Source organism: Desmodus rotundus, chromosome 8 (assembly GCF_022682495.2).
Source record: "Desmodus rotundus isolate HL8 chromosome 8, HLdesRot8A.1, whole genome shotgun sequence".
In the NCBI taxonomy this organism is placed as follows: domain Eukaryota; kingdom Metazoa; phylum Chordata; class Mammalia; order Chiroptera; family Phyllostomidae; genus Desmodus; species Desmodus rotundus.
Genome location: NC_071394.1, coordinates 77,116,715 through 77,136,060, shown reverse-complemented (window position 1 = coordinate 77,136,060; position 19,346 = coordinate 77,116,715). Strand labels below are relative to the sequence as shown.

Genomic DNA, 19,346 nt, shown 5'->3' with positions numbered 1-19,346 from the left:
TCATTCTTCTGGGAATAAGTATCATGTGTAAAAAAATATTTCAACATCTACACTGTTATGTCTACAAATTATGACCTTCCTCTAGAGAGAAGGCGATACGGAGAAAGTCTGAATGGCAGCTAATTGAAGAGACAGGCAAGAGACCCCACACCAACTCCTTAGGGCACAGGTGGCGAACACAAGGGCCGAGGGCCCAATCCGGCCCTCCACCTTGTTTTATCCGGCCTGGCACCTTGTTTCTACCCGGCAGCAGCACCGAGCTCCTTGCCCTTAGTTAAGAAGTAGTTACATTTATACAGTCCTAAAATTACATTTGGCCCTTTGAAGGCAACCGCAAGGCTGATGTGGCCCCCGGTGAAAAGGAGTTTGACACCCCTGCCTTAGGGGGAGAATATATCTGCCCTCCACATACCCCCAACACACACACAGTTTCAGGAATGCCTACCAACTATTTGTTATTCAATGTAATTTCACCTGTGCTTTACTCCTGATTAATAACGACCTTAATTCAGGTCCCGAAGACAACCCTAATTTTCTGCAGTGGATTCAGGGTCCTGCCCTTTCTCTCTGGCTCCCTGTTTGGGTCCTGTGAGATCTTAATTCCTCTCCCAATCCATTAGCAGCCAGCCAGGTCATTGCTGCCTCCCCTGAAGGCTTTGCTCTTTAATTACACTTTAATGTGAAGTGATCTTCGCATTAATGAGCCTGTAAAGAAGACTGATTGAGCCTCTCTTTTTCACAGGGCTTGCGAGGCACACAGAGAGTTCAGTATTGCTATTAGTTTTACTTCCCCAGCAGATCTATTCAAGAAGAGCCTCTACCCTGCAAGGCCTCAGGGACAACCACCTCCACTCAGGGCTCCTGCCACCTAACTGCTTCTCAATGGGGTCACAGACAGGACACCAGGTTTCATTCCTTCCAGGTTTTATTCTCTGGAAGTTAGAATAAAGAGATATCAAATATTCCATGACTTGTATTTAATCAGTTTTTCTTCAGCTAAGAGGTCACAGCAAAATATATAACTATATAGGCAAATCTACTTCTGATATTTTTATTTAAATCATGTATATTCTAAGTTTTCCAGGTCCATTTGCTAACACAAGAGAAAAATAGTTTCGTTAAAAATATTGGTTTTCAGCCCTGGCTGGTGTGGATCAGTGGACTGAGTGCCAGCCTGCGAACTGGGAGGGTCAGCAGTTCGATTCCAGGTCTGGGCACATGCCTGAGTTGCGGGCCGGGTCCCTAGTGGGCGTGCGCACGAGAGGCAACCACACATTGATGTTTCCCTCTCTTTCTCCCTCCCTTCCCCTCTCTCTAAAAATATATAAATTTTTTTTAAAAAATTAGTTTTCAGATTAGTGGTTGCCAGGGTACCGGAGGGAAGGGGATAGGGGAAGTGATTCCTTAAAGGGAATGTATGGGGTATTGTTTGGGCGTGATGACAATGTTCGGGACTTAGATAGTGGTGATGGTCGCACAACCTCGAAAATGTACTAAAAGCGGTGCAACTGAACACTTTAAACTGTTTTAAACAATGGGTTTTAGGTTATGTTAGTTTTACCTCAATAAAAAATTTTTTCAAAAATTTTTTCAAGCCCTGGCTGGTGTGGCTCAGTGGATTGAGCACCGGCCTGTGAACCAAAGGGTCACTGGTTTGATTCTCAGTCAGGGCACATGCCTGGGTTGTGGGCCAGGTCCCCAGTAGGGGATGTGTGAGAGGCAACCACACATTGATGCTTCTTTCTCTCTCTTTCTTCCTCTCTTCCCCTCTCTCTAAAAAATAAGTAAATAAAATGTAAAAAAAAATTTTTTTTCAAGATCATAAGTAAAAGGTACTTTGATGTGCTTTCATATTCAACATAACCTAAGGGATTTTAACAGTACTCTTGTAAAGTCACAGTATTTGTGTGCAACTGAGCTTTGCCTAGATCCCCTAGTTGATCTAAGCCAAAGGCAGGGGACAGGGAACATGGTTTAAAAAAGGCCTGAAATACATCAGTAACTGGAAAAGAAGTTACATGGACAAAGACCAACACCATATGGGAAAAACGCTCCAGCCAATGTGCCAGTGACAAATGCTGCCCTGCTTTAAAACTAAAGTCCATTTCACAGCATGCTTTTGACTCCTAGGACTGAAAAAAAATCCAACCATTTCCCTGTAACCAATCTTCTCAATGGTACAAGTGCAGTACCACCACAGGAAAAGTGGGTATTTTTCTTCACCAGAAATGTCACTTATGCATCACACAAAATTACTAATGCCCTGGGAATTTCCTGGACTTCGTATTTTTTAAAAAAACCTCTCAAAGTGAAAATCTAATGGCAGATTTTGCCCCCATTTAACAAAAGTCTGTTGCTATTTCTGAGAATGATTTCATGAAACTAGCTCCCTTACTCTAACCCAATCCTATTAAAAGCTTTCCTTCAGTTTAGTGCTTTTTTTTAAGGACAAATGGTTTCGGCATTATCCTCAGAACATGATGCAAATAAATCTGCTCTGTGACAAATACTTTAATTGAATTTGATTCCTTTAATCAGAAAGTGTTAATTAACTGAAATTCTACTAAATGGCTCCAGTTCCCCAAATCATGAAAAAACTGTCCTGAAACCCTAAGAGTAATGCCAGAGGCAAACCATTTTATCACGAGGCCCTCCCAACTGTGACCCAGCAGAGGAGGACCCTGTGCCTGGGGCTCTCAGAGCACGTGAGCATGGAGCCAGCGCACTGACACAGACTCGGGGGATAGGAACGTAACACAGAGATGAAGAGCTGACTTCCAGAGGCCAAAGTCCACAATTCCAGGTGTCTGAGCTGAAAACCGAAAACCTGCTGCTTCTGCTATGTGACAAAAAGCAGTAATAGGTGTTACAGGACAGCAGGGTCAGTAATATCTCTTTTGTGACATTATTGCCTAACTCAGTTTCTGAGTCACGGAAGGAATATTAAAGCTGTGTTTCATCCTTCATTCAACAAATGATACAAAACATTATCTGAGACAGCAGGATATATATGCCTAGTCTACCTTTTCCCTATTGCACTACCTATACAGCTGACCCTTGAACAACACAGGGGTAGGGGTGCCAAACTCCACTCCTGTGCAGTTGAAAATCCACATACAACTCTAGTAGTCCCTCAGTAGCCAGAGGGGATTGGTTCCAGAACTCCCCTCAGATACCAAAATCCAAAGATGCTCAAGTCCCTTAAATAAAATGGCAGAGGCCAAGACATAGTCAGCCCTCCACATTCTTGGATACCCAACAGTGAATCGAAAATATTGCTTTTGATCTGTAGTTAGCTGAATCCATGTATGTGAAACCCACAGGTATGAAGGCCTGTTTATTGAAAAAAAAAAAGCTACAAGTGCCCTGGCCAGTGTGGTTCAGTTGGTTGGGCATTGTCCCGCAAAGCGAAAGGTCGCCAATTCAATTCCCAATCAGGATTGATGCCTGGGTTGCAGGTTCAGTCCCCAGTAGGGGCATGTATGAGACAGGCAACCAATTGATGTTGCTCTCCCCCCGCCCTTCCCCCTCTCTAAAAAATAAATAAATAAAATCTTTAAAAAAAGTGTTTACACATAAGTGGACCTGCACAGTTCAAACCTGCCCTGGCTGGTATGGCTTAATGGATTGAGTGCCAGCCTGAAAACCAAAGGGTTGCCAGTTCGATTCCGAATTAGGGCATATGCCTGGGTTGTGGGCTGGGTCCCTAGTAGGGGGCACGTGAGAGACAACCATACACTGATGTTTCCCTCTCTTTCTCCCTCCCTTCTGCTCTCTAAAAATAAAAAATAAATAAAATCTTTAAAAAAATCCTGCATTGTTCAAGGGTCAACTGTACTATCAACGTGAACATTTACTGAGCTGACCCACCACATTTTCAGACAACATGTCAGGGGCTTCCCACATCTGATGACAGGGAATACTCTTGAGGTCACCCTGGGAAGGCCTCCAGGCCCCAATTGCAGAGGCACAGAAGGTGCCGAGTAAATAATTGTTCAACATGTGACACCTTTTAGTTCTATGGTTCTGAAAAACCAGACACATCAGTATAACATGCTCTTTGAAGCCTGAATGGTTGAAGCCATTACATGGCTGGAGATGCTAAATGCTTCGCCTTTACACAGCAGGTGGGAAAGTATTGCCCATCATCTGCTGCCATGTCCTCTGCAAAAGTCCACTTGGGAAATACAGAAAGGCCTGAAGGATGACAGCAAGTTATCTGTAAGCCTGCTACCCAGATGTCATGGTGCCAGCTTAACTTTGGAGGATGACATCCAGGCATCTGATCCAAGATTAGGACCCACAGAGAAAAGGAAGGTAAGGACCCTTCTATTCCTATAATTTCAGAGAAATCACTGACCAAGTTAGATGGAGACCAGCTTCAGGCCAAAGAGGTAGCTGCCAAAGCTAACCTGCATTTTCCACACTCATTCAAAACCAGAGAGGGAGTCTTCTCTTCTGCTCCCCTCCCCCCACTTTACATATTTTAACACAGTCTTAATGGAAAAGCAGGAACAAGGCCAATCAGCCCCACTGCTCCAGGCACTTGGGCCAAGGCACAGAAATATATTTTTAGTCAACAGAGCAGGGCAGGATTCAAAGTACATAGGCCCTGGGGGCAAGCTGGGGGTCCTGCCTATCTCTGGCATGGGGTGGCTCAGAGTATCTGCCACCACACTCTTGTGCCAGTGCACAGGGGCAGATAAAGGGGCGATGTATAGGCATTTCTGGGCAGTGTCAGTTCATCTCAATTTTGCAATTTACAGGGACTCAGGGAGTCTCTGTTTTCCCACTGGTAATATAAAGATGTTCTCTGTGGCCCTGGCTTCCTAACCAAGCCTGGAGTAAGGGGAGTAAAGGCAGTGCTTCTGAACTTGAATGAAAGGGCAAATGACCAGGAGAACTTGTTAAAGTAGCTTCTGACCCAGTAGGGCTGGGATGAGGCCTGAGATTCTGGATTTCTAAGGAGCTCAGCACTAATAACACTGTTGGTCCAGGAACCATACTTTTAAGTAGCAAGGAGTTAAAAGCATCTTCCATTGCTTCGCTCTGTGAACATACGAGGGATTATCACATCCTTAATCAACCACAGGTAGGGGTAACTCATTTAATTTAGCCAGTAATTATACACAGCCCAGTTGCTGGGCACAGAGGCTGAAGGCACAAAAAGTCAGTCAGACCTGCCTGGGACAAAAGGCCACAGCCTTCACTCCAACACTTCAGGAACACAAACTGAATCACACCTCCTGTGGCCCTAAAGGTGAGATCATACCAGGCACAAGGAGTTGTGTGACAACTATCCACCAGCCAGAAGCAGCAGCTACCATCTGTCAAACACCTACTATGTGCTATGCACAATACAGGAATTTCATAGATATCCCATTCTCCTCAAACTCAGCCTCACTTTCCCTGCATGTAAAACAGGTCAAGAACACATTCTGTAAATGAGATTCAAAGAGATGAAGTTGTCTGTCCAAGACACAGAGCTGGGGCAAAATTCTAACCGCTGTCGCCTAACCCCACAAGTGTCTTGAAAGAGTTAAGCCCGAAACGTTGTCTTACAAGGACGAGCACCTCCTGAACATAGCCTGTTGCCAGAAAAACCCGGAGATCAGCACACTGCACCAGCAGTCTTATAATACAGAGATGGATGGCACCTTGCTGCCAAGTCCCTGTGCTCAGCCTGCCCAGCCTCAGTGTCAAGAATAGATATATACAGGTGAGCAAATATGTTACAACACCAGCAAAATAAAAGTCAAATAAAAGTATGCAGGGCTGGAGCGGCAACAGGAAATTCATCGTGGTGCTCTGCTGAAGAACCTGCCAATAGGATCTATTGAGAGAGTTACTAGACTCATGACTGGTTTATCTGGAAAGACTTCTGGGTGACTTCAAAACAAGCAAGTACCTCCACCTGACTACTGGAGCAGGCTCTCACCTGCTCCAGCAATAACATCCCCATGGTTTCCTTCCTGCCTTCCTTTCTCATTTAAGTCCCTCTGCTCCCTTTTCCATTTCCAGAGTGTTGTCTATAATAAGCAGCAGGTTGTCTGCTGTCTCACAGTTGACCATGACAACTAACTCCTTACTTTTATGCTGATTTTGGAAGTCTGGGATATTTTCTTTTTTTTAAAGATTTTATTTTTATTTACTTTTAGAGAGAGGGGAAGGAGAAAGAAAGAGGAAACATCAATCAGTTGCCTCTCACACACGCAACTGGGGACCTGGGCTGCAACCCAGCCATGTGCCCCAACTGGGAATCAAACCAGCAACTTTCTGATTCATGGGCCAGCACTCAATCCACTGAGCCACACAAGCCATGGCTGGGGTGAATCATGTTGCCAAGTTCACTGGTACAAAGATGAGCTTGCAGTCTTATAATTCAGACCGTTTCCTTTAACTCCAGTTTATTCACCCAAGAAATTTAATTCTATATGTACGTCTGGGCATTAAAAAGACCAGTTTCTCCCCAAATCAGAGATGAGGCAAAACTTCTAGATTTTAATTCTTACAAACCCCCAAACAGCATGTAAGACATTTGTCATGATCATTAGGACTACATGAAGAAAGACTGTTCTTCACCAGTAACTATAGGAACAGTTTCCCACCACCAAATGTCAGTGTGGTAATACTGTAGCCTTACCACCCACTTACAAATGCACCAGCCCAGAGTCCCCAAATGCACCACTTACAGGAAGAGAGAGACGATGTGCGATGAAGCATCACCCAGGGACGGTATGGCTGTCAACTCATTGTTGTTGAGATACCTGTAACAACACAAAGAATTAATCACTTGCATGGTTTAGTAGTTTGAATTAGTAGTTAAATTAGTAGTTTGAAATCATATACTAATAAGGGAAATCAGAAAAACAGTGCTGAGTTGGACATGGTAATACTGAATAAAAGATGAAGTTAAAAGTGAGTTCTTAAAGGGAAAGAAGTCATGTGAGGTCACAAAAACTATCTATCACATCCACGGTTTGGAAATTAACACTCAGGGACTGTCTCTTGTCTTCCAATCTAACTCAGAAATCAACACTGACAGGAACAGCGACAACAGGCCAAGATGCACAGTGCAGAACAAAGTGCCCCAAGACCACCCAGGAGAGTGCTCCTTGTGGGCTGAAGAGTCAGAAAAGGATTTCAGGGGGACGGAGCGTTCCCCTCAGATGTTATCATACAGTTGGACACAGTGGTCTGCAAACTGCTGCTGCGCCCTTACCGGAAGGTGACACACTGGGACAAAGAGCTGAGATGGATGTACGTGAAGTTCTCAGGGGCTTAGACATGTGGGGCAATTATTCTGATGCCTCATCTGTGCAGTAACAAGAGAGCTGGACTGGAGACTCTCATCTATTTGAGATTCCAGCTTCTTTGAACTCTGATGGAGCTTCCAGACACATTTTCCAGGAATACACACATATAAACACATTTTTGCACAGACATTTTGAAAATTCTCCGCAGGCCAGAGATGCCCCCTCTCCAAGCTCGCTTCCTGCTGGAAAACTCTACATCTGTATTTCCAAAGTTCACATCTTTTAGTGGAAGGGGAAGCCCGCAAACCAAAACACTGTTACCCGGGCTGCCCCCAGAGGCTCTGCAATCCAGCCTCCTTACATGGACATGTATTTCCAAATCTGGGAAGAGAATCCAAAATCAGACTTGTGACGTGAGCCCAAAAATCCATAAGAAAGCCAAAGCACAGTGATTAGGCTTTCTGCCAAGTGACGGGCTAAAAAGAAATTGTATCTGAGATGCAGAATTAAGGGGGTAAAGCTAGACAGGTTATCTGAGTCTCATTTTTTTAAGGGAGTACGTCTTACACAGATCATCTTGTCACTGTCTGAAGACAAGGCCATGAAAATGACAGCGGTATTCAGGTAGGCATACAGTTAGCTTGAATAGAATGATTTGATTGCCATCTTTTGTAGAAATGAATAGGAAAAAAAGAAAAGAAAAAGGCCTTGTGTTATCCCATTTGCTTTGTTTATTGCCACGGCCAGTTGGGGATGAAGCTCGGCAATTACTGGGCCAAAGGACACAGAATGTCTGTTTCACAGCTTTGTGACTGCAGCCTCTCCGACAGAGAGAAAGCAGATCCTTATCATGTGGCAAATCCTTTCTCCACTTAAAGCCTCTTGTTTGTGTGCTGAAATAGACAATTAATTACTTTAACAGTCTCTTATCTGACTTCCCCTAAATCAGATTGTTTCTGCTTCACCTTTTCCCTCCAGCCGTGCAGTGATACATTTCACATCTTGGTACAGAGATACTGAACACTCTACCTCAGTCTGAATCAACTAATAAATTTTCATAGTACCATCAATGTATTACTACTAAAAAAAGACCCTCAGATCTTATCAGAGCAAGCTTGCTTAAGAACTCTTCATTTCCTACAGATTTATTCTAAAACACAGATGATGGTGGTAATAGTAATAATTTAATAGCACCAGCCAACTCACTGAGGGCTTATTATTATGTCAGGCACAACTCTGAGAGCTTTTCAATGTACCAGGTTGGCCAAAACATTTGTTTCGTTTTTTTCTGTAAGATAGCTCTAGTAGTACTTAGTTGTCTTTAACTTCATTTGAAACAATTTTGTTAGGTTGTATTGTGTCAGCTGTCCTATGAGTGTATATTTTTTAAAAAAACTTATCAAAATTGGTGAATTTTTGTGTAGCCATTTTCATACTGAAGATGGAAGAAAATACACATTTTTAGCATATTATGCTTTATTATTTCAAGAAAGGTAAAACAGAACTGAAATACGAAACATGATTTGTGCAGTGTAGGGAGAAGGTGCTGTGACTGATCAAATGTGTCAAAAGTGGTTTGCAAAGTTTTGTGCTGGAGATTTCTTGCTGGGTGATGCTCCACGGTTGGGTAGACCAGTTGAAGTTGACAGTGATCAATCCCAGACATCGAGAACACCAGATGGCCAACATACTCAAAATATCCAAAGCAATAAAGTTATTGGTGAAAATGAAAAATGTATCTTTTCTTTCACAGAAAAAACCATTCAGACTTTTTGGCCAAATCAATATTAACTCACCTTTAGACCCCTAGAGGGTAGAACCCAAGAACGCTTCCATGTACCAATAAGGACACTGAAATACTGACAGGTTAAATAGTTTGATGATGGGTACCAGCAGTAAGTGGCAGTGGCCCTAGGAATCTAGCCCCGAAGTCTAGATTCTTCTAGAATCTAACCACCACCCTCTATTTCTTTACAACTACAGTAATCACTCAACATACATTACATAATTTCATCATCACAATCCTGAGTTAGGTACCAGATACTACTATGTTCCCTGACTTAAAGGTAAGCTCTCTAACTCAAGTTTCACTTCACGTCACTACCCCAGAGTTATAGATGAGAGCTGAACCCAAGGGCAATGGCAAGTCAAGAGACCAACAAGAGGAAAGGCCTGCAAGTGCAAAGCTCCTACCCCTAGGTAGCTGTGTTTCAGCCTGCTTAGGATCTGATTTGACTTTAAACCTGAAACACACAGTATGGACTTCTCTGCAGGGGAACTTTTGCTAAATGAGCTTGGTCTCAGGCCAGCCCTCCTGCATACATGACAAGCTACTCCACCCAAGTTCAGAGAAATCAATGAATAAGCAAAAGGGGCATCATTAATAACAGTTCAAGTCTTGACAAAACTGCTGGAAGTGGAGAGTGCGGGTGCAGTGAACTAGTACTCAAGACAAACAGGGCATTTTGTCTGGAGTGGCAGCCCCAAATCAATAGGTGGAGGCAGAAATCACAGGCTCTGCACATGGCTACTCAATTTACAGAGAGGACAGGTGGAGCACAGAGGAGGATTGCACGGCGAGTTCTTTCTAGATCACAGTCTATGAAAAAAGAACTGCTAGCTAAATGTACGTCTGTTAGCTCCACAGTATGGCTTTCTTTGTTTGCCCCATTCCCTGCTGAAACAAGAATACTGTCCTCAGCAGGCAGTGGAGGCCAAACTGGCTCTGCGACATTACCAACTTGCCAGACTGAAATAGAGACTGGTCAAAAATAGTGCAACCAGAGCTGGAAGGAAAGGGCTCTGGGGAAGTTTGCGGTCTCCACAAGTAAGAAAATGGCAGGAATTTAAGGCTTAGATTTAATGAAATCTACCCTTCACACTCCCCCCATATCTGCTTCCATCCAAGACCCTAAAAATCCTTTCGATGTCTGGCTTCTATAACTGAATCTTTTCCTGGCGATTCCTGACCAAGAAGTGCCTGGCACAACAGATCATGAGTCAGAACTGTGGACCACCTGATCTGGAAGAGGTGTGAATAAAATAAATGGGCAGCACAGACCAAATGAACCCAGGGAAGAGCCTGGACATGGGCCTTGCCCAGTTCAGCCTTAAGGGCCCTCGGCTCTCTCTGAAACTTCCATTTACTTGGCATAATTAAAGGAAGTTTTTACATTTTGCAAAGTGCAAAATGTTAAAAATAAAAAAGCCACTTCGGAGTACTTTATTATTACCCAATCAAATTAGGCTTTAACAAACAATAAAAAACAAACCCAAGGAATAATTTAGGGTTACAGAGCTTTAGGGCTTTTGTTTGCCTTATTTATTTGTTTGTTTGTTTGTTTGTTTGCTGGTTAGCTGATAACTAGCACACAGTAAAATTTTCAAAGCCTTTCAAAGGAGAATACCAGGAATATACAGTGAAAAATAAAGCTTTCTTGCACTTTGGACCTCTGGTCTGCCTCCAAGGTGCCAGCTACTAGAAATGCACATGTTGTTCTTTTACACAAATGCTTGTGTCTCATACAGACTGTTTTGTTACACTATTTTTCCCTTAGTAATAACATCTTAAAGTTTTCCATAATTCTTTTAACCTGCTGCAGAGTACTCCTCTGCTGGCATGAACAGTATACTTGAACCATAATTTATTCAGCCATTCTGCTGTTCCTAGACACTTCAGTTGTTTCCAAACACAAAGAGAGCTGCAATTAATAATAGTCAAAGTTGGGCAGGGAGCTGGGACTTTGGTTAGTTTTGTTTCTTAAAAGGGAGCAACTCATCCATAATGAGTAAGTAGGAGCACAGGCTTCGGAGTTAGGGCCACTTAATCAATAACCATTATTATTAGCGCTTTCAGGTACTTGAGAATAGGGCATACTAAGTAACTGGCAAGACTTTATGACATAGGGTTTGTATACCAGATGGCCAGATACAGACGTTTTAGTGCAGTGATACTCCCATCAGAAGCAATAATAGTAAGAGCAAATGTTTCCTCTGTGCCAGGGTGAGGGCTCTACATGTAAGTGTCTCAACGAATGACACGTCAACCTTCGAGGAAGGTACTGAACTAAATGATCACCCTGCCTTAAAAGAAGAAACCGAGGCACGGTTCCAGAGCACTAGGAATTATGAGGAGGGGAGTTTATATCTCAGATTTTTAAATCAGATACACTTGGGTGCGTTCAACCCCAATCCTACCCTTTACCCATAGAAGGGCTTTCAGCACGTCACTTAACCTTACTGTGCCTCAGTTTCCTCTTCCAAAAAATGTAAATAACGTAAGTACCAACTTCATAGTTTTTTGGCAGGATCCAGCTTAAATAATTAAACCTAACAGTTTAGGATATAGCCGGACACAGAGTAAATGCTTAGCAGGTGGTGGTAACTCACAGCCAAAAAGTGGTGGCTCAAAATGACACCCCTCGTTATTCCAGGCCTCCCTTAAGCAACATCACACACACGCACACATACACAAGGAAGCACAGGCTTGAGACACAGAGGGTGAGCCATAAATACCCACAGGCAGGGCCTGCTCAGGCTTCTTCGCCGCCTGCAGGAACATTTTAGGTCAATGGCCCTGGGAAGCACACGGCAGCACCCACACTAAGCATTCTTGGGCCAAGCATCAGTAACATGATCCCAGGGCGGTTTTTAAAGAGGACGGTATAAATAGCCTCTCTTATTAATAGAGGAGCCTGGGCATCCAGGACCCTGGCTAGAGGCCCTCCTGGTGGGCTTTCCTCAGAGCTGTGGGCAGTGAAGCTCGTGGGGCCTGGCAGCAGCTGCACAAATGTCCTCGTATCCTCCAGGGGCCTCCATCGGCTCGCTCCTCTCCAACCAGCCCACAATGTTCTGTGGTCCCAGCCTCTGAAATAAAACCACCACTAAAATACCACCGCCTGCTGCTTGCCGGCCTGCGGTTCCCCTTGCTGAGGTTTCCAGACTCGCATGGCTCTGCAGGGTTCAGAAGAACTGAAAGGTCCTGGGAAAACCTGAGCCCAGTTAATTTAGAAGCAGCTGTGTGTCAACTATAATTTTTTTCTTCAATATCCTTCCCCACCCCCCACTCTGGACAGCCTTTTTCTGCGTCCACCCGGTTTTAGACTTCCTATCAGTGGCAAGTTCTACTACTCTAGGCACCAGGGAATTCGTCTCACCCTCACCCCACAGTGTGACACCAGGGACTACAGGCAGTCACAGTGGGAAAAGATTCAACCTTATCAGCCTTCAAGGATTTGTTTTTTAACAATATACCCAGCCTGGGTGGCTATGCAATTAGAAAGTACTAGAAGAAAAGAGAAATAACCTTTAGTGAGTCATTCCCATGTACAAGGCCTGGGTGTCATGTCCAATTAACAATTATAGCAATAATAATAATGTGTTATTATGTCCACTCTGTAGAAGAGCGAAGGAAGGCACCGAGGCACTAAGTAACTTGTCCAAGGACAGAGTCCCATAAGGGACAGAACCAGACCTCAACCCAGGTCTGTGCTACCACAGAGTGTGTTTTTCCCACTACACTGTGTTGTATCCAAACAATGCAAGCCTTGCCCTTACATCTCCCACACTCAGGAAGGTCGTACTGCCATAGAGGACACTTGACAGGAGTGAGATTGGGGATGCAGGCTCAGGTCTACCACTCACAAGCCATGCAGTTCTGGCCAATTCTCCACACCTTGGTTCCCTCAAGTATCTGAAAAAAGTATGAGTGACCGTAAGGAGTGCAGTACTTAGCACAATGACTAGCCATGGTCAACCTTCCTGAGGGCGTTAGTAGAGACAGGAGAGAAGTCCTACCCGAAAGAGAAGCAGCACGGGATGGGCTCAGGCCTCATCTAGCCTATACGTGCAACAGGAGCTCAGGGGAGGGAGAAAGCCAAGCTGTGAGGGGAGAAAAGAGGCTTAACTTGGAGGACTGTATGGGTTTGGAAAAGAGGTCTAGAGGAGTAAGAGGAAATACGCTGTACGTAGAAAGAATAGACTGGTGTAGAAAGAGTGATACAGGTTGGTAAACACTGGATTCTCTGTGTTTAAAAAATCTTCAGTTGAATGCTGTATGTTAAGATAAGGGATGTGGGAACCTAGGGCAGTGCAGCTTCAGGGTTAAATGCTTAAGATTTGGAATCATGGACTTAGTTCAACTCTCAGGTCTACCAACCGTGTAACACTGCATAAGTGTACCCACCTTCTCCTAGCTTCCGTTTCCTCTTCTGTAAAGTGGGGGAAATTATTGTAATGAAAATAATTGATATGAATCATAGTGTCAATGCGAGGATCAAACGAGGTAGTATTCACCAATGGCTTAGCTGGGTGCTACGCTGATTGCTGTTACCTACAGTCTGATCCCAAAATTGTATGTGTAGAGATACATGTTTTCCACGAAGTGTTCACAACGGTTTTGTCTGGGTGATAATAGTGGTGATCTTAATTTATTTGTCTTTACATATTTCTATAGTTTTCAAATTTTCTGCAGTAGGTGTACATGATCTATGGCACAGGTGGCAAACGCAAGGCCCACGGGCCGAATCCCGCCCTCCACCTTGTTTTATCGGGCCTGGCACCTTGGTTCTATCCGGTGGCAGTGCTGAGCTCTCCCTTAACTGTTAAGGAGTAGTTACATTTATACAGTCTGAAAATTATATTCGGCCCTTTGGAGGAAACCACGAGGCGATGTGGCCCCTGGTGAAAATGAGTTTGACACCCCTGATCTATGGGGTGTCTGATCTATGGTAAAGTGTCCTAAAGTCTCTGTGGAAATAATATTCCTGATAATCCTAACATCCATTTTAAAAGCAGAATTCTTTACATGGAAAAGAAGGAAAGGTTGAGGCCTGATTTAAGGGACACTGCAAAGGAAGCCAACTTGGGTTCCAAAGGAAGCAATGCCTAGCTCTGTTTGGAGATGGGATAGGAAATATAAACCTTTACTGTCCGTTCTTTTGTACCTTTGCTTCCTGGGAAACAGTAGGGTGGGGCTGGTTCCCTGGGAACTGTGGGAAGTACCAGCCAGGTGTGTTAACCTAGCTGGTCCACAGGACTTCCCACAAGGGAGGGGATTCTGCTATACCTACCATGTTCCTAGGATTTCCAGTAAGTCCATACCTACCTGTCTATAACACACCCATCGCTGAGGCCGAGGAAGAAGAGATGGGCTGCAATGAGGGACCACTGAGTGAGCAGTGCATGTGTCACCCACAACGTGAACACAAATGTTCCTTCTAACAAGCTTAGACTGGTGATCCAGGGGTGATGCTCCTGCACTAGGAAAGGGTTTTCCCGGGAGCTCTCCATCCCTCCAATTCCCCAGGGGTTTGGGGGAAAGCACTCACACTTCCTGTAGATTCGGCAAGTCCTCAAAACCCGAGGGGTCAATCTCAGAAAGTTTGTTGTAACTCAGGTTTCTGGTAAGGGGAGAGAAAAAAAACAACAACAACAGTTGAATCAACATTTCAAAACACCCAACATTCAGGAAATTTCTATTCCCTGCCCCAACCAAAATAATGATTGCCCTAATTCATGCATTATTTTAAGTAACCTTACTAACACTGAGATTTACAGACATACCTCCTGGCACTTGCATCCATAAACAAGTCACTGTGAAAATCTCAAATCACCTGAGGACTGCTGAACTCAAATGAATTTTAATCAATACCATTTCAGCACTAAGCAACTTGAAAGAAACTCTAAGGTAAGTCAGCCCTCTACCTACATTAGAGTGTCCTGTTCTGAAGGTTTCACACCATATCAAGTCCCACGCTATTCTAAAAGACACTTTTTAATTAATGTCTTACTAAAGCATCAAACAACGTCAAGCAGGAATACAGAAAAGGAGTGGGGTGGGGGACTAACCCTTCATTGTCTAAAAATCAGTGGTTCTCAATCAGTGATGACATTTGGCAATGTCTGGAGACATTTTTAGTTGTCATAACTGTAGGGAAAGGGATGAGTAGCTACTGACATCTGGTGGGTGGAGGCCAGGACACTGCTAACATCCTATAATGCAGGGGTGTCAAACTCATTTTCACTGGGGGCCACATCAGCCTCGTGGTTGCCTTCAAAGGCCTGAAATAACTTTAGGACTGTATGAATGTAACTACTCCTTAACTGTTAAGGAGGTAAAATGACACGTGGCCCTTTGAAGGCAACCGCAAGGCTGATGTGGCCCCTGGTGAAAATGAGTTTGACACCTTTGCAGGAAAACAGCCCTAAGGACAAACAATTATCCAACCCTAAGTATCAGTAATAATACTCAGAAGTTGAGAAATCCTGTCAGAACAAGAACTTAAGAGTAAAAATCACTCACATATCTAATCATAGTTGAAGGGTCTGTTGAGAAAGTGAGCACTATTAAGACTCTAATCACAAAGCTATACTATGAACACGGCCTTCCTACTATCAGTGAACAAATATTAGGAGTGATAAATCACACAGGAGAGAAGAAATTCATGGTTGTGTTAACCAAAGGTAGTGAAAGCGAAACACACGAGCGGCTTTCTGGAGATGACACCTCTGTCAAAATTACTCAGAATTACACCCCTCGCCCCAGCACCCTCGGCTATCCAGGGACTGTGCAGTCAGGTGATCTCCTCAGATGACACCCTCGGCCCAGGCTAGGCCAACTCATTCACAGGAACAGAATACACACAGATGTGGTCCAAGTGGGCCCTAACTTCTTGCACACTGACTGTGCTCGTTGCCCCCAAAATATATCCCAGCCCTGAGGAAGCCCAAGAGGTTAACAATTTTCACTTCAGCTATTAATTTCACTGACATTACTGCCAATTAACAGTGCTACTAATCATGAGTTTGAAGTCTAGCTCTTAAGGGCACAATGTCACATAAGTGGCAACTACCTTTTAAACTTACTCCAGAGATGTTCCAGTCAACACTAACCTACAGCTGACAGTCATTTCACTGCCAACTGAAGACATTCATCTAAGTAAAAGTCAAACTACACTTGCACTTAATAGTCTATCTGTATTCAGGGTATAGCCTAAATAAAAAGCAATTTGTGCAGAAATTATGTTACTACAAAAAATTGAGGATGGTAATTTTTAAAACCACATTGCCGAAGTCAGTGTGAGCCTGTCTGCACTTTGAGGCACATAGAAATCAACAGGTTAGACTCAGAAAAGAAAATGTACAAATGGAGAGAATTTAGCCACATCAGAAAAAGGACCAGATAGACTGAAATTGTCTAGTTTGAGCACATTTTCTTAAAAGGGAGAATTGAAATATTGTTTCTGGCTCTAGAGATACTGTGAGTTTACACTGACTATACATTCATATCAACATAGGTAATGGAAGGTGTTGAGCTGGAGGAGACATGAGAGAAAGACTCAGACACCACAAAGACAAGAGCCTGGAAGGCAGGCAAGGAATGTGGATGGTCACCCTGCAGGTGTGGGTGAGGCCAACACAGGAGTGCCTGCCTGCCCGCCCATCTAATGGGCATCTGCTCCTGTGTCTCCAGAAGCCAGGCCAGAGCAGACCAGTCTTCTCCTGTCAAGGAAGCTCAAACTCTGAATTCTTACATGAAATCTTTCCAATTCTTTTTTTTTTTTTTAAAGTAACCCTGGATGGGCCAAGCAATACGAATCTGCAGACTGCATCTGTCTTGAGGACCCCCCAGTTTTCAACCTCTCATCTAGACCACTGACTCTTGTGGCTTTAGGTTCAAAGTAAATGACTTGTTTCAGGCTTATATATGTAGCCAGGGGTGGAGCTGGGATCATGGAATCTGGGTCTTAGGCAATTAACTGGCAGCCTCATTTTAAACTATCTTGAATGAAACCACTTAAGGCTACTTTGAAAAGGGTCTTCCATAAGCTGGTCTTAAGAAGAAGCCAAACAGTATCAGGACCTAACACTGAGATCCCAGTAAGTAGAAATGAAGTTGAATATCCTGGGTCAGCCAAAAAGTCTGTATTATTTTTTCTGTAAAACAGAAGACATATTTTTCATTTTCACCAATAAATTTATTGATTTGGATATTTTGAGTATGTCGGCTATCTCCCGCATGGTATAACACTCACTGTTCTCAATTAATGTCTCAATTTGATTGCTTTCAACTTCAACTGGTCTACCTGACCACGGAGCATCATCCAGTGAGGAATCTCCAGCATCAAATCTCACAAACCAATTTTGACTCATTTGATCAGTCACAGCACCTTCTCCATACATGCACAATTTTTTTTTTTCATTTCAGTTGACTTTTTACCTTTCTTAAAATAATAAAGCATAATATGACCAAAATGTTGCTTATTTTCTTACGTCTTCAATATTAAAATGGCTACACAAAATTTACCAATTTTGGGTTTTTTTTAATGCATGTTGATATGACAGCTGTCATAATACAACCTAACAAAATTGTTTCACATGAAGTAAAGAACACTAAGCACTACTACAGCCATCTTATGAAAAAAAACAAATAACTTTTTGGCTAACCCAGTATTTGTCAGTGGAAATTTAAAGCTCTCACTGGGTCAGCCTGGATGTGGTAATATTTCAACATTCAATCAAAATCCACATACCAACAAATGAGGGTTGAGCAGACTGGCTCTAAAGGGTAATTCTCCCCTGGGAGCATCTACAGCAGTTACAGAGAAAAGACAGAGACTGAAGCTCAGGTTCCCTGGAACAGCTTCTACGTCTTAGCCAGAGCTTTTAAGTCTAAGGAGTGATTAGTCCTGCAATCTGGGACAAGCTGTTGATCGTCAACTGCTTTACCAGGAAATGGGGAAAATATTTACTGTATTCTCCCACATGAACATATTCTTAAGTAAAATCCTCAGAGACATCTTCTTGTTTGCTCATTTCAGGGAGACACACTGCTAAGCATAACTTTTTTTATTGTGGTAAAATATAGATAACATAAAATTTACCATCTTAATCATTTTTAAGCATACAATTCAATACACATTCACACTGTTGTGCAACCATCACCATCATCCATCACTAGAACTTTTTCATCTTCTCCCTGAAATTCAGCACCTGAAAACACTAACTCCCCATCTTCCCCTACCTCCCAACCCAAGGCCTGGCAACCACCAACTCTACGTTCTGTCTCTATAAAATGTGACAACTCTAGAAACTTCCTATAAGTGAAAGCATACAATATTTGTCCTTTCATGTCTGGCTTCTTTCACGTGATGTCCTCAAGGTTCACCCACATTGTAGCACATGAGAGAATTCCTTTCAGGGCTGAGTAACACGCCTCTGTGTGTCAACATGTGTGTCCGTTCAATAGTTGATGGGCATTTGGATTGTCCCCATCTTTTCGGTATTGTGAATCATGCTGCTATTCACATGGCTTAATTTTTCCAGCAGAATTTTAAATAAAGTTTTTTTTAACCCTTTGACTGGTATACTTACTGACATTCATTTTTCAATGATTAAGGAACTACATTTATTCAGCCCAAGTACTGTACAGAGAGGGATATGAATTCTCATCTTTGTGCTCAATGATAATTAAATGGTTAATTAATGAAAAACCTTTAATGAGGACTTTCTTTCAGGTGGCAGCTGATATGCACACAAATCTAAAGCATCTCACTTATTTCTACAAACACAATCACCCTTACCCAGCTGGACATCTGAATGTGTCTCAAGTTGAAGTTTTCAGATTCTCCTGTCAAAACAACTCATCTGTCAGCAGGACAGATGCTGTCCAAAGCATTTCTGCACCTTTCAGTAGCAAAGAGGAGTGAAAAGAAACCTCAGGGAATTTAGTTACTGCCAATTGCAGCTTTCATTAAACATTTTGTCAGCCATTGTCATAACACAAATTTTCCCTGTTCTTGTACAAAGGGTGCACAAATCTTTGAACAATTGAGCCCAAACACAGATATTCTTTCAGCTAATCTGCTGAAAGATGACCGTTGGCCCACCCTTTGCAGCACACACAAGAGGCACCTCTGCTGAGAACAGCTCAAGTTTTATCCAGGTTTTATCTGTGTCTGAAAAGCAAACTGTTTAACAGTGCACGACACAATCTGCCTGCTGATCATTTTTCCTAACAAGGCTCCTACCCCAAACCCACAGAACTAGGAGAGCTAAGGCTTTGAATCGCTGAGAAATCCTCACCATTAT

At 43.2% G+C, this 19,346-nt stretch overlaps 1 protein-coding gene across 1 annotated transcript in view; it reads right to left on the bottom strand.

Annotated features, from left to right (window-relative positions):
* LRIG1 (leucine rich repeats and immunoglobulin like domains 1) overlaps positions 1-19,346 on the bottom strand; it is a 102,831-nt gene that overhangs the window by 51,113 nt on the left and 32,372 nt on the right. The window contains exons 2-3 of the mRNA XM_024556617.3: positions 14,585-14,656; positions 6,693-6,767 (exon numbers count right to left, since the gene is read on the bottom strand). Of these exons, the coding sequence (XP_024412385.2) occupies positions 6,693-6,767; positions 14,585-14,656 (147 nt within the window). The remainder of the gene's footprint in view (positions 1-6,692; positions 6,768-14,584; positions 14,657-19,346) is intronic.